The following is a 24,973-nucleotide window of genomic DNA, read 5'->3' as shown; positions in this document are numbered from 1 at the left end:
AACAAGGAGGGTGGGCTCCTCAACTAGCCTCCACACCTCCTGGTCCCTTTTCTTCATCTCCTTTTTCTCTTGTTTTTCTGGGGTGGTCATTCTGCCAGATAGATAGCGAACCTTTCTGACCGAAGGCACAGGTACTCTGCTGTTATTTACTGTGTTAGACTATATCACAGGGGTGAGCAAACTTTTTGGCCTGAGGGCCACATCAGGATTCCAAAACTGTATGGAGAGCCAGGTAGGGAAGGCTGTGCCTCCCCAAACAGCCTGCCCCCTATCCACTCCCTCCCACTTCCCACCCCCTGAATTCCCTCCTCAGAACCCCGGACCCATCCAACCCCCCCTGCTCCTTGTCCCCTGATGGCCCCCTCCTGGGACCCCCCCACCCCTAACCACGCCCCCCAGGACCCCACCCCTATCCAACCCCCCCTTCTCCCTGTCCCCAGGCTGCCCCGCCCCCTGACAGGCTCCCTGGGACTCCCACGCCTATTCAACCCACCCCCTGCTCCCTGTCCCCTGACTGCCCCCCAGGACCCCCTGCCTCTTATCCAACCCCCCCTCACCCCCTTACCATGCCACTCAGAGCACCCAGGACTGGCAGCTGTACCGCCCAGCCGGAGCCAGCCACACCGCCGCGCTGCCTGGCAGGAGTTCACAGCTCCGCTGCCCAGAGCACTGGCGGCACGATGAGCTGAGGCTGTGGGGGAGGGGGAACAGCAGAGAAGGGCCTGGGGGCTAGCTTCCCTGGCCAGGAACCCAAGGGCCGGGCAGGATTGTCCTGTGGGTCAGATGTGGCCCACAGGCCGTAGTTTGCCCATCTCTGCTCTATCAGTTCAGAACAAAAGAATTTAGGCTGCCCGCAGTCTCCACCAAATTTGTTACCTGCACACATTAGGGCACTCCACCTTTTCCCAGTCCATAGGGCTCCAGGTGTAACCTGGTTAATTTATGAGAGGGATAGCTGTGTTAGTCTGGATTTGTAAAAAGTAACAGAGGGTCCTGTGGCACCTTTAAGACTAACAGATGTATTGGAGCATAAGCTTTCGTGGGTGAATCCACACTTCGTCAGATGAATTTAGGCACCCCCACCTTTTCCCAATTCGTAGGGCTCCAGGCAAAAAGCACCTACCCTTACCCAATCCGTAGGGCTTAGGGCCACCCGTACCCAATTTGTAGGGCTCAGGGTGTAACTAACCTGGTCAATTTAAGTACCCACACCCTTTCCCCAATACATAGGGCTCCAGGTGTACACTACTTCTGCAGGTTTGCAGGACCTTGTACCAGTGAAAGAGCCTTACACAGTAATATACTACATAACCTCTATTTATTAACAAACACCATAAAACAGACTGCACATGCTACACATACAGTGCTCATCACTACCAATAAGACAGATGAACTTTTCTTGATGGCCAGTCAGAATCAGGTCCATCTGGGGGACTCCGGTCTCTGCACAGTGTCCTTGGCAGAGTGTTAAAGTCCGGCAGCTCTGATCTTTGGGGCTGTGTCCTGGAGTTGGTTCCCAAAGAACATCCTTTTGGACCCCAGTTTATATAGTGAAATTTGAATCCTTTTTAGCTGTACCTTAACCAGTCATTTTACTGAAATCTATCTAACCAATCCTAACATATTGTAACAATTCTCTGACCAATTATATCCCACTACCCTAATTAACTTACACCTAACAACATTAATTATACAGCAGACAGAAACAATTAAAGAACCAGAAAGAGACCATACAGGTAAACAATAGAGAAGTGGGGACCATCATGACAAAACAATAAAGAAATGAGGATTTCACAACCTTCACTATTGATAAGTGATTTCTTGACAGACAGAATGCTATCAGACTAAATTTTCTTTCACCATCTTAAAATCTGTTTCTTTATCTGGTAATAGTGGGTGCTATTAGGCCGGGTGTGATGTTGCACTCTATATGAAAATATGCTAATGAGTATGAATATTATGTAACTGGAATATGCTTCATGCAAAAGGTCTCTTGTAAGGTATCATTACAAAGCTTATAATCTACTAAATGTGGTCATCCTATTTGTATACATGTATCATTCTTGTATCTGAAACTAGAAATATAAAATATAACTCTGAGGGCCTATTGTAATTATGCAAAGTGTGGGCCATTAATGGTGGTTTGGAATCTTGATGGCTCCCATTAACCAGGACAATTGTCTATAGATGGCCCTGTTTTACTTGTAAATCTTCTTGTATACATGTGTGCAATGAAGTCTTACAATGACATGTGATCATGTCACCTGAACAGGAATCCATCTTTAACCTGGTGCTTTTCCATTGAGAAGAAGGGGTGGGAACCCAGAGAGGGACAAAGGATTCCTGCCTTATGCAAAAGATATATAAGTGGGTAGAACAGAATAAAGGGGGCGGCAATCATGAGAAATCCCCTAGCTCCCACCTGAGCTGGAACAAGAACTGTACCAGGGGAAAGGGTTGTCCCCAGACTAGGAAGATGTCCAGTCTGTGATAGAAGCTTATTGAAATATCTCTGAGGAAGGAGATTTTATCTGTATTCAGCGACAAAGAGGCCTGTGGCACCTTATAGACTGACAGACGTATTGGAGCATAAGCTTTCATGGGTGAATACCCAGATGTATGACATGACAGATACCCACTGAATACAGATCCAGACTAACATGGCTACCCCTCTGATACTATCTGTATTCAGTTTTCTTACTGTATCAGGCATAGACTTGTGGGTTTTATTTTATTTTACTTAGTAATTCACTTTGTTCTGTATCCTATTACTTGGAACCACTTAAATCCTACTTTCTGTATTTAATAAAATCACTTTTTATTTATTAATTAACCCAGAGTATGTATTAATACCTGGGGGAGCAAAGAGCTGTGCATATCTTTCTATCAGTGTTATAGAGGGAGAACAATTTATAAGTTTACCGTATATAAGCTTACTACAGGGTAAAACAGATTTTTTGGGGGTTTGGACCCCATTGGGAGCTGGGCATCTGAGTGTTAAAGACAGGAACACTTCCTAAGCTGCTTTCAGTTAAGTCTGCAGCTTTGGGGCACGTGGTTCAGACTCTGGGTCTGTGTTGGAGCAGACTGGCATGTCTGACTCAACAAGACAGGGTGCTGGGGTCCCGAGCTGGCAAGGAAGGCAGGGGCCGAAGTAGTCTTGGCACATCAGATGGCAGCCCCAAGGGGGTTTCTGTGATCCAACCCATCACAATGGGGTCTCCTTCTTAACAGCATAATATTACATTGTTTTAATGTAATTTAAATGGAATGTGAGAATGTAACTTCCTGCTTCTCAGCTAATGGCTGCTGCTTGGCTGCTCTTTTAATCTGGCTGCAGATGAAGGCTTTAGGATTTAGGCCTTTCAATATGGTTTCAGACAAAGACCTTATCCTTACATAGGGAAGAGGCAGAGAAGGGGGCAAAGTCTTGAGGATAGAGGTGGACCAGGGGCAGGGCCTGGGGGAAGAGGCAGAGCAGGGATGGGGCCCTGGGGGGGAAGAGATGGAGCCGGGGTGGGGCCTTGGAGAAGAGGCAGGGCAGGGCCTTGGGGGTCTGGTGACCAGCAATTAGAAAGGTAGCAACCCTAATACACTCACCTACCTCACTTGGGGGGTGTAAGGTCTAATCAGTTAATGTACGGACAGGGCTTCAAACAGGCAAAGTTCTAGATAATGCCAAATACTCCCAAAATTAATGGAGATTTTTGCAAATTTATAAATTTAATCTCTCAGCCTCCATGCCCCATTTCTGCAAAACGAGACAATACTTGGTCATCTCACAGAGACATTTGGAAAATAAACATTAATGTGGCTGAAGCTCTGTGATGCTGCAGAGAGATCACCATGGAAATGCTCGTGTGAAACGTGGTAATTCTGTATTCTCCAAGGGTTTTGGATGGTGGCAGTAAATAAGGCAGGGGCCATAAACTGAATGATGAGAAACAAAAGAAATATTGAATTCCCTGAGCACTGTCCCTCCTGGACACTGAATAAGGCAGAGTCCTGTGGGAAAAATACTGTATGATCATGTAATTAAAGACAACATTATTATGCATATGCACAAGGGGTGTGGGGAGAATTAAGGCTGCATGGGCAACCTTTTGGCATTTCTAATTATTGAGTGCTTGACTTTGCAACTAAATAACATACTTTAAACATAGATTTTTAGATTCATGGATTCCAAGGCCAAAGGGGACCATTGTGATTGTCTAGTCTGACCCCCTGCCCAGCACAGGTCATAGGATAAGGAGAGAATGGGAAATTCCCATGTTTAGAGCTAAAATCACCTAAATGTGTTGTGATTGGTCACTGTTAATGGGGTAAGATTACTGCCCCCTTCTGGACATTGCTCTATGGGTATCAATGGGGAATGGAGCGGAGTGAGCTTCACTATCATGAATATACCATCTCACTCTACTGCAGAAGGACATCCTGATCAGATTGGGTCTCTCCCTTTGGTCCAATCACATCACGATCACACAGGCTTTGGCTGGCTGCTGAACTCCTGGGCTGTGCGCCTACAGCTCCTGCTCTCACCCCCTCCCTAATGTGCCAGTTTCCTTCCCCACCTCATTCCCCTTCTCTCCGGTCTCCCCCTTCCTGCTGTCCATGTAACAAAAGTCTGGCTTAACCCCCAACACAGCTCCACCTGATGTGACATTGATGTCAGCTGGGGAGCAGAAAGGCAAGTAAAGAAGCACTTGTAAACAGTCTGATGCTGCTAAGTGTTGGCTATATCTGAGAGGCTGCTCAGACTACACAACAGGTCCAAACCATCCTAGCAGCCACCTTCTCTCTTTCCAAAATAAATAAAATAAAACCATCTGTCACAGGGTTGGCCGTAGACCAAATGGCGCCCCAGGCGAGGAGCGTCTTTGGCGCCCCCTTCCATTTGTTAAACTTTGTATACCTTATTTTTTATTGCATTTGTAGCCCATTTCACGACTTTGAGGCACTATTTGCATTCATGATTTATCCCTGTCCTATAAGACAATAAATTTGCGCCCTTAGGATCTGTAAATGTGTATTTATTCATGCTATATCCCTGCGAGGGCATGCTAGGAGATTCAAAGAAAATGTAGCTCTCAGAAAGTCTGGAAGGTTCCACAATATTCTACAAAGGTCCAGAACATTCTTGGAGATTAATGAAAAATGAATCCACATACTTCCACCTGGAAGATTTTACTTCAAATATTCTATTTTCCCTCTTGTCGCTAACAACAAAAACAGCATCCCAAGCCCAGCACCCCCCAATCCTGACACCCCAGGTGGTCACCTGGGTAGCCTGCCCCTAAATCTGGCCCTGATCTGTCATATCGTCTACAAAAGAGTAAAACAAGAAACTTCCCCTCTAAACAACTCTGTACAGCTAAAGGAAGAAAATAAGGGGAAGTGTTACACTGGGAGTGTTGACTTGGGAAGTTGCAGACACTCCTTTGGCTGTGTGCATAATAAAAGATTAACAATGGGACACACCAGCAGTAACTGGATGCAAAGCTCCAAACCTGGCTGTTCATGTTGTAACAGTAAACCAGAGATTTTTCTTTAACTGGGCCCCAGTCACTCCCCCATTATTGACACAAAGAGGTGCAGGATAGATGGAAGCTTTGGAGAACCAGGAGGCTGGCCCCAGAGGGAGGAGCAGGGTGGGTTGGAGGGGATGTGGTGAATGGAATATGAATAACATTCTACTTGTTTCCCTCCCACTTTGAGCTGGGTTCAAATGTCTAGGAATTCCTCTTAAAATCTAACACACATCATAGAATCAAGCACCGCCCGAGAAATCTGGGAAAAACTAAATACCCCTCCCCCCCCCAGGACTCTGAACAGGCAGCACTTCTTCATGTGCAAACATAGAGTCTAGTGCAAATCATAGAATCATAGAATATCAGAGTTGGAAGGGACCTCAAGAGGTCATCTAGTCCAACCCCCTGCTCAAAGCAGGACCAATTCCCAGCTAAATCATCCCAGCCAGGGCTTTGTCAAGCCGGGCCTTAAAAATCTCCAAGGAAGGAGACTCCACCACCTCCCTAGGTAACGCATTCCAGTGTTTCACCACCCTCCTAGTGAAATAGTTTTTCCTGATATCCAACCTGGACCTCCCCCACTGCAGCTTGAGACCATTGCTCCTTGTTCTGTCATCTGCCACCACTGAGAACAGCCGAGCTCCATCCTCTTTGGAACCCCCCTTCAGGTAGTTGAAGGCTGCTATCAAATCCCCCCTCATTCTTCTCTTCTGGAGACTAAACAATCCCAGTTCTCTCAGCCTCTCCTCATAAGTCATGTGCTCCAGACCCCTAATCATTTTTGTTGCCCTCCGCTGGACTCTTTCCAATTTTTCCACATCCTTCTTGTAGTGTGGGGACCAAAACTGGACACAGTATTCCAGATGAGGCCTCACCAATGTCGAATAAAGGGGAACGATCACGTTCCTCGATCTGCTGGCAATGCCCCTACTTATACAGCCCAAAATGCCGTTAGCCTTCTTGGCAACAAGAGCACACTGTTGACTCATATCCAGCTTCTCGTCCACTGTGACCCCTAGGTCCTTTTCAGCAGAACTGCTACCTAGCCATTCGGTCCCTAGTCTGTAGCAGTGCATGGGATTCTTCCGTCCTAAGTGCAGGACTCTGCACTTGTCCTTGTTGAACCTCATCAGGTTTTTTTCTGCCCAATCCTCTAATTTGTCTAGGTCCCTCTGTATCCGATCCCTACCCTCTAGTGTATCTACCACGCCTCCTAGTTTAGTGTCATCTGCAAACTTGCTGAGAGTGCAGTCCACACCATCCTCCAGATCATTAATAAAGATATTAAACAAAACCGGCCCCAGGACCGACCCTTGGGGCACTCCACTTGAAACCGGCTGCCAACTAGACATGGAGCCATTGATCACTACCCGTTGAGCCCGACGATCTAGCCAGCTTTCTATCCACCTTACAGTCCATTCATCCAGCCCATACTTCTTTAACTTGGTGGCAAGAATACTGTGGGAGACAGTATCAAAAGCTTTGCTAAAGTCAAGAAATAACACATCCACTGCTTTCCCCTCATCCACAGAGCCAGTTATCTCATCATAGAAGGCAATTAGGTTAGTCAGGCACGACTTCCCCTTCGTGAATCCATGCTGACTGTTCCTGATCACTTTCCTCTCCTCTAAATGTTTCATAATTGATTCCTTGAGGACCTGCTCCATGATTTTTCCAGGGACTGAGGTGAGGCTGACTGGCCTGTAGTTCCCCGGATCCTCCTTCTTCCCTTTTTTAAAGATGGGCACTACATTAGCCTTTTTCCAGTCATCTGGGACCTCCCCCGATCGCCATGAGTTTTCAAAAATAATGGCTAATGGCTCTGCAATCTCACCCGCCAACTCCTTTAGCACCCTCGGATGCAGCGCATCCGGCCCCATGGACTTGTGCACGTCCAGTTTTTCTAAATAGTCCCGAACCACTTCTTTCTCCACAGAGGGTTGGCCACCTTCTCCCCATGCTGTACTGCCCAGTGCAGCAATCTGGGAGCTGACCTTGTGCGTGAAGACAGAGGCAAAAAAATCATTGAGTACATTAGCTTTTTCCACATCCTTGGTCACTAGGTTGCCTCCCTCATTCAGTAAGGGGCCCACACTTTCCTTGATTTTCTTCTTGTTGCTAACATACCTGAAGAAACCCTTCTTGTTACTCTTAACATCTCTTGCTAACTGCAACTCCAAGTGTGATTTGGCCTTCCTGATTTCACTCCTGCACGCCTGAGCAATATTTTTATACTCCTCCCTGGTCATTTGTCCAATCTTCCACTCCTTATAAGCCTCTTTTTTGCGTTTAAGATCAGCAAGGATTACACTGTTTAGCCAAGCTGGTCGCCTGCCATATTTACTATTCTTTCTACACATCGGGATGGTTTGTTCCTGCAACCTCAATAAGGATTCTTTAAAATACAGCCAGCTCTCCTGGACCCCTTTGCCCTTCATGTTATTCTCCCAGGGGATCCTGCCCATCTGTTCCCTGAGGGAGTCAAAGTCTGCTTTTCTGAAGTCCAGGGTCCGTATTCTGCTGCTCTCCTTTCTTCCTTGTGTCAGGATCCTGAACTCGACCATCTCATGGTCACTGCCTCCCAGGTTCCCATCCACTTTTGCTTCCCCTACTAGTTCTTCCCTGTTTGTGAGCAGCAGGTCAAGAAAAGCTTTGCCCCTAGTTGGTTCCTCCAGCACTTGCACCAGGAAATTGTCCCCTACACTTTCCAAAAATTTCCTGGATTGCCTGTGCACCGCTGTATTGCTCTCCCAGCAGATATCAGGGTGATTAAAGTCTCCCATGAGAACCAGGGCCTGTGATCTAGCAACTTCTGCTAGTTGCCAGAAGAAAGCCTCGTCCACCTCGTCCCCCTGGTCTGGTGGTCTATAGCAGACTCCAACCACGACATCACCCTTGTTGCTCACACTTCTCAACTTTATCCAGAGACTCTCAGGTTTTTCTGCAGTATCATACCGGAGCTCTGAGCAGTCATACTCCTCTCTTACATACAACGCAACTCCCCCACCTTTTCTGCCCTGCCTGTCCTTCCTGAACAGTTTATATCCATCCATGACAGTACTCCAGTCATGTGAGTTATCCCACCAAGTCTCTGTTATTCCAATCACATCATAGTTCCCTGACTGTGCCAGGACTTCCAGTTCTCCCTGCTTGTTTCCCAGGCTTCTTGCATTTGTGTATAGGCACTTAAGATAACTCAACGATCGTCCCTCTTTCTCAGCATGAGACAGGAGTCCTCCCCTGTTGCGCTCTCCTGCTTGTGCTTCCTCCCAGGATCCCATTTCCCCACTTACCTCAGGGCTTTGGTCTCCTTCCCCCGGTGAACCTAGTTTAAAGCCCTCCTCACTAGGTTAGCCAGCCTGCTGGCGAAGATGCTCTTCCCTCTCTTCGTTAGGTGGAGCCCGTCTCTGCCTAGCACTCCTTCTTGGAAGACCATCCCATGGTCGAAGAATCCAAAGCCTTCTCTCCGACACCACCTGCGTAGCCATTCGTTGACTTCCACGATTCGACGGTCTCTACCCCGGCCTTTTCCTTGCACAGGGAGGATGGACGAGAACACCACTTGCGCCTCAAACTCCTTTATCCTTCTTCCCAGAGCCACGTAGTCTGCAGTGATCCGCTCAAGGTCATTCTTGGCAGTATCATTGGTGCCCACGTGGAGAAGCAGGAAGGGGTAGCGATCCGAGGGCTTGATGAGTCTCGGCAGTCTCTCCGTCACATCGTGTATCCTAGCTCCTGGCAAGCAGCAGACCTCTCGGTTTTCCCGGTCAGGGCGGCAGATAGATGACTCAGTCCCCCTGAGGAGGGAGTCCCCGACCACCACCACCCTCCTCCTCCTCTTGGGAGTGGTGGTCGTGGAACCCCCATCCCTAGGACAGTGCATCTTTTGCCTTCCAATCGGTGGAGTCTCCTTCTGCTCCCTTCCCTCAGATGGGCCATCTAGTCCACTCTCCGCATTAGCACCTGTAGAGAGAACATGGAAACGATTCCTCACCTGTATCTCCATTGCTGGTGCATGGACGCTCCTCTTTCTTCTTCTGGAGGTCACATGCTGCCAAACCTCCTCACAATCCTTCTGTCCCTGCTGCGCCTGCTCTGAATCTTCAGAACATTGTGGCCGTAGAAGCATCTCCTGACGTCTGTCCAGGAAATCTTCATTTTCCCTTATGCAACGCAGAGTTGATACTTGTTTCTCCAGCCCTCGAACCTTCTCCTCCAATATGGAGACCAGCTTGCACTTTGTGCAGACAAAGTCGCTTCTCTCCTGTGGAAGAAAGACAAACATGGCACAACCTGTGCAGGTTACAACAGCTGATCGCTCACCTTCCATATCACCGTCCTCTTAGGAGCTTCCTCAACTGTTGCAGGAACTACTCGGAGAAACCTGCAGATGAAAGCCTCAGTGCGCTCTCCCTAGGCGAACTCCCGCTGTTAGCCTCTGCTGTTCGCCGCTCAGCTGGTTCGCTGCTGACTGCCCTCATATACCAGTCAGGCCCACTCAAGGCCCAGCTGGAACAAAGCACTCCCAATTCACACTTTTCAAACAAACAAGCAAGCAAGCAATCAAGCACACGGTCAAACTGACCAACTGTCCCAGCAGCAGACACTCAGATACTCACCAACACAGCCCCCCTAATGCAGCACTTAGCGTACCTCCTCTCGGACAGCTCCCAGGCAAACTCCCGCTGTTAGCCTCTGCTGTTCGCCGCTCAGCTGGTTCGCTGCTGACTGCCCTTATATACCAGTCAGGCCCACTCAAGGCCCAGCTGGAACAAAGCACTCCCAATTCACACTTTTCAAACAAACAAGCAAGCAATCAAGCACACGGTCAAACTGACCAACTGTCCCAGCAGCAGACACTCAGATACTCACCAACACAGCCCCCCTAATGCAGCACTTAGCGTACCTCCTCTCGGACAGCTCCCAGGCAAACTCCCGCTGTTAGCCTCTGCTGTTCGCTGCTGACTGCCCTTATATACCAGTCAGGCCCACTCAAGGCCCAGCTGGAACAAAGCACTCCCAATTCACACTTTTCAAACAAACAAGCAAGCAAGCAATCAAGCACACGGTCAAACTGACCAACTGTCCCAGCAGCAGACACTCAGATACTCACCAACACAGCCCCCCTAATGCAGCACTTAGCGTACCTCCTCTCGGACAGCTCCCAGGCAAACTCCCGCTGTTAGCCTCTGCTGTTCGCCGCTCAGCTGGTTCGCTGCTGACTGCCCTTATATACCAGTCAGGCCCACTCAAGGCCCAGCTGGAACAAAGCACTCCCAATTCACACTTTTCAAACAAACAAGCAAGCAAGCAAGCAATCAAGCACACGGTCAAACTGACCAACTGTCCCAGCAGCAGACACTCAGATACTCACCAACACAGCCCCCCTAATGCAGCACTTAGCGTACCTCCTCTCGGACAGCTCCCAGGCAAACTCCCGCTGTTAGCCTCTGCTGTTCGCCGCTCAGCTGGTTCGCTGCTGACTGCCCTTATATACCAGTCAGGCCCACTCAAGGCCCAGCTGGAACAAAGCACTCCCAATTCACACTTTTCAAACAAACAAGCAAGCAAGCAATCAAGCACACGGTCAAACTGACCAACTGTCCCAGCAGCAGACACTCAGATACTCACCAACACAGCCCCCCTAATGCAGCACTTAGCGTACCTCCTCTCGGACAGCTCCCAGGCAAACTCCCGCTGTTAGCCTCTGCTGTTCGCCGCTCAGCTGGTTCGCTGCTGACTGCCCTTATATACCAGTCAGGCCCACTCAAGGCCCAGCTGGAACAAAGCACTCCCAATTCACACTTTTCAAACAAACAAACAAGCAAGCAATCAAGCACACGGTCAAACTGACCAACTGTCCCAGCAGCAGACACTCAGATACTCACCAACACAGCCCCCCTAATGCAGCACTTAGCGTACCTCCTCTCGGACAGCTCCCAGGCAAACTCCCGCTGTTAGCCTCTGCTGTTCGCCGCTCAGCTGGTTCGCTGCTGACTGCCCTTATATACCAGTCAGGCCCACTCAAGGCCCAGCTGGAACAAAGCACTCCCAATTCACACTTTTCAAACAAACAAACAAGCAAGCAATCAAGCACACGGTCAAACTGACCAACTGTCCCAGCAGCAGACACTCAGATACTCACCAACACAGCCCCCCTAATGCAGCACTTAGCGTACCTCCTCTCGGACAGCTCCCAGGCAAACTCCCGCTGCTCCCAGGCAAACTCCCGCTGGACAAGGACAGGCTTTATTAGGAGACAAAGAGAGACAACATCAACCCGGGAAACAGAAAAAATAGATTGGTATATGCAAAACACTCACATGTCTTTGGCCATTGTCTTGTCACTCAGCTCCCCACCCCTGGTGGGAATGGCAGTGAGTAGTGAACACTCACATGTCTTTGGCCATTGTCTTGTCACTCAGCTCCCCACCCCGGTGGGAATGGCAGTGGGTAGTGTGGTCCCCCAGTGCAGCCACTCCGTCCCCGAACCCAACTAGAGAGATTTCAGGTTTAATGGTGCTGAGCAGGGCCAGCTCCAAGTTTTTTACCGCCCCAAGCAAAAAAAAAATGTCCCGCGTGCCCTGGCCCCGCCCCAACTCCGCCCCTTCCCTGCCCCATTCCAACCCCTTCCCCAAATCCCCAGCCCCGCCTCCTCCCCCGCTGGGGGAGGAGGCGGAGGTGAGCTGGGGGGGAGCGGTTCCTCTGCCCCTCCAAGGTTACTTCCTGCGGCTCTCCCCGGCGCCCCCAACTGCCGCAGCTGATTTGCGCAGCAAGCCTGGGAGGGAGGGGGGAGAAGCGGAGCGGTGGCGGTGCGCTTGGGAGCAGGCAGAGCGGAGGTGAGCTGCGGCAGTGGAGGGTGGTTCCTCTGCCCCCCCCCAGGGTTACTTCCTGCGGCCCTTCCCGCACCCCCCACCTCTGCAGTTCACCCGCTCAGGGCCGGCTCCCGGCTTTTTGCGCCTCAAGCAAAAAGAAAAAAAAAAAGGATCCGGAGTGCCACCCCTTGGAAAGTGCCGCCCCAAGCACATGCTTGGAGCACTGGTGCCTAGAGCCGGCCCTGGTGCTGAACAGGGGGCCCCCACTGGAGTTCTTTCTGCTTGGCTACTGCTGTCTGTGGCTTCAACACAGTGCTGCTTCTTTCTTTTCCTGTGCTCATTCTCTCATTTCAGTCCCACTGTCCCCCCAGTCACGGATCTGCAGGATCAGAGCTATGCGCCAGCTTTTACACAGCCTTTTGGAGGAAACCCTTCAGTAATGCAGACCCCCAAGGAGTCTCGCTCTTCCTTCAGGGTAGGCCTTGCAGCGTCACCGCCTCCAAGACTGAGCCTCTGGGCTTCAGCCCTTCTGCTTCACCTCAGGAGCTCTGCTTAGCGAGTCCAGCTGAGATAGACTCCTGCTCAGAGCCATGTACGCTCTTCAGGGACTAATGCACCTTGGCAAGTATTTGCAGTGACACCAGGCAGCCTTTTCAGACAAGTAGGTGTATTAGTGATCTGGAACAGAGCCTCGGAAATCCTTAGGCTAGCACAGAGAAATGAAGGTTAAGCCAGGCCATCTGACCAGGCCAGAGCAATCCACCAGCCAAGTGATAATGGATTCAATTTCAAGCTCTGTCTCTCTCTGACCCAGTGGTTCTCAACCTATTTACCATTGTGGACCGCATCCAATACTACCTGTATGGCCCTGAGGAGGTCACAGGGGCTGCAGCTGTGTGCTGATTGAGCTGCAAACGGCCCATGGGCCGCAGGTGGAGAACCACTGCTCTGACCCTTCATCAGTCCCTGCTGAGAGCTTCTTCCGGAAGCTCATTCTTATCCCCTGCTGTCAGCTCTTAGCCCTTTGTTCTCAAGCTGGTCTTTGCTCAGCTGCCCTGCTGGGAGGCGAAGGGGGAAATCTTTCCCCTTGGTCACTGATTGCTAGGTGTAAATGATCTGGTCACTGGGTCCTCCCATTGTCTCTTTTGGATTCAGCATCGATATAAGTTGTTTTCAACAGGTTCCAGTCAGTTTCTTAACAACCCATTTGTTGCACCCCCAAACAGCAAGGTGCCACACCCCTCATGTCTCCTGTGCTGCCCCAAGAGCAGATTTTACCCTCTCCCCACACTGGATAGCAATGCAAAGTACAGAAGGAAACGGAGGCACACACAGGATTCATAAGAATATTATAAAAATTCCCACTTTGTCACATCACTCAGCTCAGAGTTTGTGTTCAGTTCTGGTAAATCCTCGACATATCACTTGGAGGATGTGTAGGTAGAAAGCTTATGGAACTGATCTCTCTCTGCAGCTGCTCTTTCCCCTGTTCACCACCAGATGTGTCAGGGAGCGCTCTACCACAGGGCTTATAATTAAGACACTTGCTCTTTATAACAAAAAGAGACAATCAGGGCCGGCTCTAACTTTTTTGCTGCCCAAGCAGCAAAAAAAAGGGCCGCCCCGCCGAGCCCCCCCCACCGAGCGCCGCACCGCCAGAACCCTCCCCCCGAGCACTGCGCCGCCGGAGCGCCGCCTCCCCCGCGGAATGCCACGCCGCGCTGCCCCCCGCCACCCCAAGATTGGCCGCCCCTTAACAGGTGCCGCCCCAAGCATGTGCTTGGTTGCCTGGAGCCGGCCCTGGAGACAATAATGAAGAGTGGCCACAGGCTGCAGGGAAGGGTGGAATGGGGGATGGGAATTATTACAGAGGATATTCTGGTAGGTCCTGGTGAAATGTAACCCCTACTCCTCTTATATTTGGACACTTGAACAGAAACCCGTAGTAGCCCTTTTGCTGAGTGTGATGGCTTTATGCTGCGAGAGTGGATAGCACAGGGGTAGAAGGGCTGTGGATATATTTGGACAGGCTGTGTATTGAAGATGACCTAATGACCTACAGTCTTTTCTCACCCCTTTCCCCCACCAGCTGGACCCAAACGCAACAAATTCATCAGAAGGAAACTGGAAAACTCCTCCAAGGAGAAGAAAGGTGAGCGAATTCCACATTTCAGTCTGGCATTGTGCTCCTCAAAGCCATCATGGTCTTTAAAAATAAGCTAAGCCAAGGCACCCTATCTACCTGGATTCCATTGTGAATTTCTCCTTTGTGGCATGTTATTGCCCCCTCTCCCCCAGTGTGTTCATGTGCATGTATAAGTATACGGTCATAGATGCGTATGTGTGGGTATGGGGGAGTGCTGGTATGTGAACGTGTTACTTCCCAGGGAGCCTGTTCTTGAGTCTCTCCTGCAATGGATTCCCCTTGAGGAGACTGTTCTACAATCCAGGTGCTCCAGCTGTTAAGAACTTTCACCTAAACATTCCTTCTTTCACTTCAGGCACTCGCTCCTTGTCCTGCCTCCAACCAAGCTTGCATACCACTGCACGCACACTGACACACACACACCCTTCACTCTAGTACAGGGGTGGCCAACCTGAGCCTGTGAAGGAGCCAGAATTTACCAGTGTACATTGCCAAAGAGCCACAGTAATATGTCGGCAGCCTCCCAGCAGCTCCCACCACCTGCTTCCAATGTCTCTCGCCAATCAGCACCTCCCAATCAGCTGTTTTGTGGAGTGCAGGAGGCTCTGGGGCAGAGGGAGGAGGAGTGAAGGCATGGCAGGTTCAGGGAGGGGGCGGGAAGGGGTGGAGTGGGGGCAGGGCCTGTGGCAGAGCCAGAGGTTGAGCAGTGAGCGCCCCCCAGCACATTGGAAAGTTGGTGCCTGTAGCTCCAGCCCCGGAGTTGGTGCCTATACAAGTTGCCACATATTAACTTCTGAAGAGCTGCATGTGGCTCGGGAGCCACAGGTTGGCCACCCCTGCTCTGGTATATGAGCGCTTCCCTTGGAAAATCAACAGCAGTGGCACAGGCCCTAGGGGACTTGTTACCAGATGTGCCCATTACTTTGGAGTATGCTCATTTATTCGGGTTACTCCTCTGGGGAAGGGGGTTCTGTAATCCTGTCAATGTACTGCTTGTATCACTTGTGTTTTCATATGGAGCTTTACTTCTCCCTTCTGCAAGTCCCCTCCCAATGGAGCTATCCTGCAGAACCTAGGTTCCCTAGGGCTGGGTTACTGCAGCCCCAGATCCAGATAAACACCCACCCACGCACCCATTAACAGAGCAAGTCTGAGCAGACTGGGTCAATCAGCACTGTCAAGCTGACCCCTTATATGTCTTTGGACTCACTGGGCTGGAGGAAGCAGCACTTTCAAGTTGTCTCTCCTTATATGCTCCTGGGCTCCATGGACTGGGTCGAGCAGCACTTTCAAGCTGTTACCCTTATGTGTCCCAAATTCAGCACGTCCCTATCCCCGCTCCCCCAACACAATTGTACTGGCAGTAACCTACTCGATGAGCAAACCCCACAGTATTTTGGGCGCTGCAGGGATCTTTAGCTTAGGTAAAAGAAGCATAGCTGTAGAGTGAATGGGGGAAGCTAAAAACACAAACGAGTAAAGTTCAGCAAGAGAGAGAGAGAGAAGCAACCAACTTAACCATAGAAGTTATTTATTGAATAATAGTGATAACTACACAAGGAGGACTAAACCAACCTCACATACCTGATTAAAGGTTAATACCTAAGGTAGAAAGGAAAACAGAGAGAGAGAGAGAAAGGGGGGGGGGGAATCTCACCCACTCCATGAGGCTTGAACTGGTCAGGGTTCACAGGTGATGGTGGTAGCTGAGGGTCCTGAATGCTGGAGACAGGCAGAGCCCCCAGCATGATCAGTCAGAAGATGGAGTTCCAGTGGAACTGATGCATAGTTTGGATCTAAGCATCAGAACCCTGACTAAAGGGTGAGTAGGGATTTTTGTAGAGAAAATACAATGGTTCAAGGGAGAACACTAGATTTGTTTATAGGTAAACTGATGACTCAAGGGTTTTCTTTAGACTAGACAATAGGATCTGATCACTCTTGGCTATGGGTGGTGTTTTCTTCCAGGGAGCTCACAATGCAACTAGGCTGCTTCAGTATTTGGATATCAATTAAGGATTCATTACTAGAATTGGTCTAATAACTGCTGAGCTGTGTGTGTGTGTGCAGGCGTAGGTTCATTAGCATCTGGAGCAGAGATTCCCATGATGCAGTGCTTCCCTGCTTTTTCTGGTCCCAGAATTCAGTGTGGTTCTCTGTTCTCCATTCTGTATGTAAATTGAGATGTCTTCCTGTCCCATCTTCCATGCAGATGAGGCTAGGGGAGTTGTCTCTGTTCTCCATTCTGTATGCTAATGGAGATGTCTTAATCTTGTCACCCTTGTCAGGAGGGGTCTAGGTGTGTCTCCCAACGCCCTTCACTGCTCTCTGCAAGTTTTCTTCTTCTGGTTTAAGCAGAGGCTGGGAGGGGAGGGGAAAGGTGTCTTTCATGAGTCCGGCTGGATACTGCACCCTGGTTCCCCAGGAACACAGAGGTGTCTGGTATCAGACTCCATAGAGTTTCTGGCACATCTCCCTTTTCAGGGTTGGTGGAGTGGCTCTGCTTGGGATAGGGTTTTGGTCTTTGGTTTGTGTGTTTTTTTTTTTTTTTTATATGGGTTTTGACTTTGAGGGACATTTGTTTATTTTATTTTTGTGTGTGAATAAAAAGACAGACCATTCTTACAGGAATTCTTATAGGAATCACCTGGAAATCAAAGATTCCTCCTGCCCCAAACTGTTTTCTGGAAGGTGTCCATAAATGAATTTCCTCCATGGGCAGGGTCATAAATACAGTATTTCCAGGTTCCCTACTTGTGACGGGTTGGATCACAGAAACCCCCTTGGGAGCTGCCACCCGATGTGCAAAGACTACCTCTTGCTCCTGTTTTCCCTGCCAGCTTAGGACTCCAGCACCCTGTCTTGCTGAGCCAGACACTCCCGTCTGCTCCAACACAGACCCAGGGTCTAAATCACTTGCCCCAAAGCTGCAAGTTTACCTGAAAACAGCTCACAGAAGTGGTGCTTGTCTTTAGCACTCAGATGTCCAACTCCCAATGGGGTCTAAACCCAAATAAATCCGTTTTGCCCTGCATAAAGCTTATGCAGAGTAAACTCATAAATTGTTCGCCCTCTATAACACCGATAGAGAGATATGCACAGTTGTTTGCTCCCCCAGGTACTAATACATACTCTGAGTAAATTACTAAATAAAAAGTGATTTTATTAAATACAGACAGTAGGATTTAAGTGGTTCCAAGTAGTAACAGACAGAACAAAGTAAGTCACCAAGCAAAATAAATTATGTCTAATCAAACTAAATACAGATAATCTCACCCTCAGAGATGCTTCAGTAAGTTTTTCTCAGACTAGACACCTTCCAGGCCTGGGCACAATTCTTTCCCCTGGTACAGCTCTTGTTCCAGCTCAGGTGATAGCTAGGGGATTCTTCATGATGGCTCCTCTCCCCCTCTGTTCTCTTCCACCCCTTTATATATCTTTTGCATAAGGCAGGAACCCTTTGTCCCTTTGGGTTTCCACACACACACCCCTACTGGAAAAGCACCAGGTTAAAGATGAATTCCAGTTCAGGTGACATGATCACATGTCACTGCAAGACTTCATTGCCCACTTGCCAGCACACACATGTACAGGAAGACTAACAGGTAAACACAGCCATCTGCAGACAATGATCCTTGTTAATGGGAGTCATCAAGATTCCAAACCATCATTAATGGCCCACACTTTACATAATTACAATAGGCCCTCAGAGTTATATTTCATATTTCTAGTTTTAGATACAAGAGTGGTACATTTATACAAATGGGATGATCACACTCAGTAGATTATAAGCTTTGTAATGATACCTTACAAGAGACCTTTTGCATGAAGCATATTCCAGTTACATTATATTCACTTCTTATTATGTTTTTATAAAACCATATAGACTGCACAGCACCACACTACGGACATACCAAAAGCTTTGTATTCTCAGCACCGCCCTGTGCTCTTCTTGCCCTGCCAGAAGGCAAGAGTTCATTGCCAACACTCAAATGTTGCAAAAGCCAGGAAATGTGGAATTCCCCTTCAAGATGATCAAGGCTAAACAAATCATAGATCATGATAAAATAGAAACAGAGATAAGGAGACTCTTCCTACACAACACAAACACACAACCTTAATTCTACCCTTGTGGGGATGGCAAGAGGAACTAGGAATACAGTTACCTTAGCCCTCCCCAACCAAACATGCTATTTTTCTCTGTGCCCAGCATAACTTCAGATCAAGACTGCTACTTGTATGTGCCAATAGATCCCCTTTGTGCTCCAGGTAGCACCATGGATCCAGGCTGGGGGCAGAGATCACACTGAAGAAAAAGGCTTGGGAAGGCGACGGAACTATGATCTCTCCCTGAGGAGCTCCTTAAGGCAGGGACCACAGGGGCAGAATTAAAGTTGCATGGCTGTGCTATGTGGGAAATGTGTTCTGAATTGTGTCTGTCCTGGCTTTGCAGCATTTGTGTTTGGGAATTCAACACTGCCATTCTGAAAGGGCCCAGAGAGCAGGATAAAGGGAATCACCTGGAATCTGCATGCCAGCTTACCTATGGGTTTTGCACATGAAATTTCCCTTGGATTCTGAGAAAGTGCAGTAGTGAGGATAGCATGACTAAGAGGTGTTTGGGGAGGGGGCTTCCTGGGTGTTCCTCAGGTACAAGCCCTGGCAGGTCCCTCCAGGCCCTCAAAGAGCTGGAGGGGATGATTGATTGGTTGTGAGATGATCAGCTAGTAGCTTGGATGACAGAGAAGCCCCAGGGTTCCTATTGCACATTGGGCTCAGCATGGGGGGGAAATGGCCTCTGAACTCTCCATTTTCCCAAGATCAGGGGATGGGGATTTGCAGAGCCCCTTCCCCAAATTTTCTTGGTTCTTGCTCCCAATGTGCAGAAACCCCACCCTCCCCAACAACCAGCCCCTCCCTGCACACACTGCTGAATCACCCCATGGCCCCAGCTCCAATGGCTCTGACCCCAACATCTCACCTCACACTCTCAGCAACAGCTGCTGTGCCACAGGGCAGCCAGACCCTGGCAAACTCTCCAACAGAGCTCCCTTCTGTTTTTGAGCAGCCTGCCCCCTCTGTCTCTACACACAGCCTGGCAGCCGGCCTTGTTATAGTGCCAGTCCCCATCTTGGAAAACATTTCCAGCTGAGATTCAGGAGACCAAGAGTCTGTAGGGAAGGCTGTCCCCTGCTGCTTTTTCCTCACCTGTTGGAGCTTTTTTAAAGGTATAGACCAGTTTCCTGTTTAAAAGAGAGCTCTTCCAAGTGCTCTAAAATCTGCATACTTAAAATGATTGTCTTGAAATTTGCTATGCCTGATGGGAGTGTAGGGCAGGGTTAGTGATCCAAATGTGTGGTCATTTGAATAGGGAGTTCCTGAGACACAGCCCTCAGAAAAAAATAAAATAACACAAAACCCAAACAAACAGAAAAATACCAGCATTTCATTAAATTCACAGATTCTAGCAAGTTAGTTTGAAGTTTGAAACCCACCCATGGAAGAAATTGGATAATGAACTGTAAATGTTTTGGGGAAAAAATGCTCCATCGTTTTTTTGTTTTTTTTTTAAAGAAATGTAGTCTGAGTACAGCAGCCTACTCAGAAGGTGCTGGAACTGTTTTTGAAATGAAGAAAAGAATGACACATGTGAATGATCACTGGGAGGGGAGGGTAATTAGAGGTGCAAAAGTATGTGGGAAGGGAGCTTGGGTCTTCTCAGTGATTGATGTGTAATTGGAATGGATAGCAGTGGAGGGCAGAGAGTTTGGGGCGCAGGTAAGGGAGACAGGAGGGGTTGGGGGAGAGGGAGAAGACAGAGGGGCTTGGAGACTGTGAGGGGTAGCGGAGGAAGTTGGGGGTTTAGCGGGTTACCTTGGGCAAGTCACTCAACCTCTCTGTGTCTGTTTTCCATCTGTAAAATGGGGATCATTACATAAAAGTTCTTTGAGATCTACTGGTGAAAAGTACGATATAAAAATGGTGTCTTTGGATTATTACCTAGCCAAGGAGAGAATGACAATGGTCTAAATGACAAACCTTTCTGTCTCTGTTTAAAAAACTGGGCAAGTAAATAGCAAAAAACTTTGTTAACCCAGAATGAAGCTTGTCTGGTGATACTTCACGCCCTTCCAGAACATTGAACTCAGCAAAACTCTAACTTCTAACATCCAGGAAATACAGAGTTAAGGGAAATGCCCACACAACCATAACTCCACCTCTTTGAGTGATGCCCTAGTATGCCCATAACACACACACTCCCGCTCTGCCTTGTCACTGTAATGGACTGATGCTACCTGCACTTGCTTTGTGCTCAAACACTGAGTCTGCTCCCTGACACAATACCACACTTGTAAAATTTAACAGCCCCTTCACACAGGATATCACCTAACCCTGTACTGTCCCCTCCCCATCATTAAACCCAGCCTGCTTTTATATCCCACCTCATGACTGACAATTCCCAGGCAAGACCACCCCAGTGCCCTGCTCCAGACCAACCTCCATTGAAATGGTGCAGACTGGAACCTCAAGGTCTATGTGCACCTCCTTCCTTTGATCACACACATGGGGTGGTCTCAGACCCAGATCTCCTCATGTCACAGTCACATCTCTCCCAAACTGCTCCAGTTTATTCCTCTACCATTCAGAACCACTACACCCAGCACACTGAATGCAGCTGCAGTGGATTTAGATATTTCCCCGTGGCTATTGCCAGCTTGGGACGGGGGGCAGAGTTAAGGATCTATGGGCATTCACCTTAACTCAGTTTTGCTGAACTCGCATTCCAGAAGAGCGCAAGCCATCACCTGGCAACCTTAATGCTGCATTAACAAAGTGTTTTGCTATTTCATTGGCTTTAAGGCCAAAAGAGGCCATTAGATGGTTTAGTCTGACCTCCTATATAGCAGAAGCCTTTAAATTTCACCCAGTTAACCCTGTACTGAGACCAAGTAATTTGTGTTGCACTGTGTCCCAGAAACACGTTCAGGATTTGAAGATGTCAAGAGGTCAGGTGTGTTCAGTACTCAGAACTGAAGTCAGATTTTCCAATGTGCCCAGTACCCAATGTGCAACTGATGCACTGACCTCTCTTGGAAATCTGGCTTATCATGGTACTAGACTCTCAAAGTTTATCTAAAGAAAATGTTTCTGGGCCTCATGAGGGCAAGAAAAATCTTGAACACATGGCCACAGTGTTACCGATGCAGCGACGCCTGCCTGAGTCAGTCACTCTGAGTGGAGAGTTGCCCTGTTGCATTGCCATAGGGTGTTAACTCTGAGCCCATCTGATTGGCAGATGCTCCCATCACCACCGTCCTGGTATCTGGGCTCACCCTATTGTGGCTCTTCTGTGTTGGTAGGATTCCCTCCCCACAGCCCTCTGCTTTGTGGGTAGGAGTTGAACCCTTGTTCATTCAGGAAAGAGCCTGACTCACCTGCAGGCAGGGAGCTGTGGCCTGGAGGTGGGGGAGACCCCTAGCTGTCTAAAGAGGAGTGGTGGTGAGCAGCCCGCAGCTCAGCTGATGGTTCTTTAGCGTCTGGCTCCTGCCACTGCAATGGGAACCCCAGATTGCCTGACTCTGCTTTTGTTGCTGCAGAGTGTAGTTCTGCCGTGCTGCAGAGTGTGCAGGCTCCTGGCTGGAGGGCGGGATTGCTGATACGTCTCTGTCTCGTTTCTGTCCGCCTGCAGGTCACAGTCCCTAACTGTCTCGTGTTTTTACAGACTGTTGTCCCCAGGCCTTTGGGATCCCGCTCTCCCAAGTCATTGCCAATGACTGGACACACAAGCAAATGCAGGAAGCAGTGAAAGGCAGCCGCAGGGACTGCCTGGAGGTGGAAGCGACCGTGACTAAATTTCGAGCTCAGATTCAGAAGAAATCCCCTTTCATCGGAGGCTGCGTGCTGGAGCTTGGTGGAGAGTTTGCCGATGAGCCGCTCTCTCCTACTTTCCTGGACACTGTGTCCCGGAGCCACCGAAGGGTAAGGCTGCAAAACAGGTTGAGTGAGAACTAAACTGTGTGCTGGGAGCAAGCTGCCATCAGGCCGGGCCGGAGGGGGGCCATGGCACCCCAACCACTGAGGCTGTTTCCCAGGGGCCCTAGTTACAAGGTCAAGTTGTGCTAGTTTGGTCCTCTGGCTGCTTTCAGCCTTGGGTTGGCTTCTGTTGGGGAAACTGAGGGGCTTCCAGCAGCACCAAGTCCTGTGGGCTACTGTGCAAACACAGAATATAAAACAGTCCCTGCTCTAAGCAGCTTGCATGGTAAGAATAAGACAAGCAACAACACTGGATACAGACGAGGGAGGAGAAGGAAACTGGCACAAACCTGTTCAGCATGGGAGAATGCATGAAGGTGCTTCTTTGAAAATGTAACATGAGGGCGATGGAAGCTGGCATCATGGGCCAGTGATAGGGGGAGTCAATCTTTTGGTCAGATCTGAGCAAAGACAGGTGGGTGAGAGTAGGCCGTGCAAAGAGAGGGGTGATATGGTAAAGTGACATGCCAGATCTTTGCAATAGCATTCTGAATGGAGGCTGGATTTACGGAAGCCAGAGAAGAGGATGTTTCAGTGATCGAGACACAAGATGATGAAGGTCTGGACAGGGGTTTTAGCTGTGGATGGAGAGGAAAGGTGGCTCTGAGAACTGCAGAAAGCACTGGTAAGTTTTAGCTACGGCTTGGATGCGAGGATCTTGACAGGGAGCCAAGTCAAAAATGACACCCAGGATATGGGCCTGAGTGACGAGAAGGATGGTGGTGTTGGGAGACGAGCAACAGGGAAGGACTCAGAGAGCAAGATTATGGGGTCTGTTCTGACCAGCTGAGCTTGAACTGATGGCTGGATGTCCACGAGGAGGTGTCAGAGAAACAGGCTGAGAGTGCAGTTTGGACAGACACAGACAGGTCTGGAGTAGAGAGGTAGATCTGTGCACCATCAGTACAGCAATGGCAGCTGAATTAGTGTTTGCTGATGAGATTACCCAGAGATAAAATGCAGAAGGAGAAGAGCAGGGGACCCAAGCTCTGAGGGCTGTGAGGAGCGTCCCCTGGACAACATGTTGAGAAGCGATTGGAGAGGCTGGAGGGGCCACATGAGAGCACGGAGCCCCGCAAGCCGAGGGAAGACGAGATTTCAATCAGAAGAGCATGGTCAGTGGTGTCAGAGGTGGTCACCAGGCCGAGGAGGACAAGGATTCATTCCGCCTGTTGTAGAGGTGCAAGCTTTTCTGCCCACTCTGCTGGGCTGAGACAGGGGAGTACAGCTGGGCAGAGGAAGCATGTTCTGTTCCATGCAGGATGCTGATATCTTTGGTTTTGTTCTGATTGGGAGCCAAAACCAAACATTTTGAAATTCTCTGCAAAAGTAAACGGAGCCCCGGGACCTTTCGTATGTTTGGCTGCTCCAGAACTGCAGAGGGAGGGAGGGATAACTCAGTGGTTTGAGCATTGGCCTGCTAAACCCAGGGTTGTGAGTTCAATCCTTGAGGGGGCCATTTAGGGATCTGGGGCAAAAATCTGTCTGGGGATTGGTCCTGCTTTGAGCAGGGGGTTGGACTAGATGACCTCCTGAGGTCCCTTCCAACGATGATATTCTATGATCCTGGACCCTGGCCTGATCTTGGTCAGGCTGTCTAGGCACTACTGTAATGTGAATAACTAAATCCAGCACATTGTACTGCCAGGAGATCACTTAATATATCGGATGAATCTGGTAACTAGCCACTTTCCTGCTGTCCCTGCTCCTGACGAAGCCAGTGTGTCAACAAGTTGGCTGGTGCCTCAAGCCCATGATGATGGAGATGGGCCTCCAGGGGGTAGCACCCCGCCTAGAAAGGCATTTTCTGATCCTCCTGCTGCTGCTGCATGGGGGTGGGCAAGGGCAGGCAGACCTGTTGGGGCTTCTATGGGTCTAGGGCAGAGGGAGCAACTATTACCTTGTCGTCACCCTGGAAAATTAAAATGGGGGGATATGGGAGCCAGCATCAGCCAGCAGCCCCCACAAGGACTCCAGGCCATTGAGCCTCTCCAGAAGATACTCAAGCCAACCGGGAAAGGCAGAGTAGGGGTAGGGTAAGGGGGAAGTGACTCTTGGCTCCATGGGAAATTTCACTCTGAACAGGAGTTTTGCTGGAGTTTGCTTGGAATTTAGACTGAGGCACTAGCAGCTCTGGCAGCAGTAGGGGTGTGTATAGAAGGGGGAATTCCAGCAGTGGCAGTGTGTATAAACAAGGGTTTGTCTGCACAGCCACTGGCAGCGTGTGTCCAGTGTGGATAGACGGACACATGCTAGCTGTGTTCGAACTAGCACACTGAAAATAGCAGCGTGGCTGCAGCAGCACTGGCTAGCCACCCAAGTATGTACCCAGGGGCTGGATGGGCTTGTACTCAGAGTGCCTGGGATGGGAAAGCTCCCTCTAGCTTCTCACTTCCCTTGCTCACCCTGGGGTGGCCCATACCTGGCCTCTGTATTTTGTTGGCCAGTGT

General features: G+C 49.4%; 1 protein-coding gene across 1 annotated transcript in view; it reads left to right on the top strand.

Moving 5' to 3' along the window:
* The window catches only part of ARHGAP36 (Rho GTPase activating protein 36), a 100,108-nt gene that overhangs the window by 28,043 nt on the left and 47,092 nt on the right, over nt 1-24,973 (top strand). The window contains exons 3-4 of the mRNA XM_054039642.1: nt 14,433-14,495; nt 22,213-22,469. Coding sequence (XP_053895617.1) covers nt 14,433-14,495; nt 22,213-22,469 — 320 coding nt within the window. The remainder of the gene's footprint in view (nt 1-14,432; nt 14,496-22,212; nt 22,470-24,973) is intronic.

Source organism: Malaclemys terrapin, chromosome 9 (assembly GCF_027887155.1).
Source record: "Malaclemys terrapin pileata isolate rMalTer1 chromosome 9, rMalTer1.hap1, whole genome shotgun sequence".
NCBI lineage: Eukaryota > Metazoa > Chordata > Testudines > Emydidae > Malaclemys > Malaclemys terrapin.
This window is presented reverse-complemented; position numbering and strand designations above follow the sequence as displayed.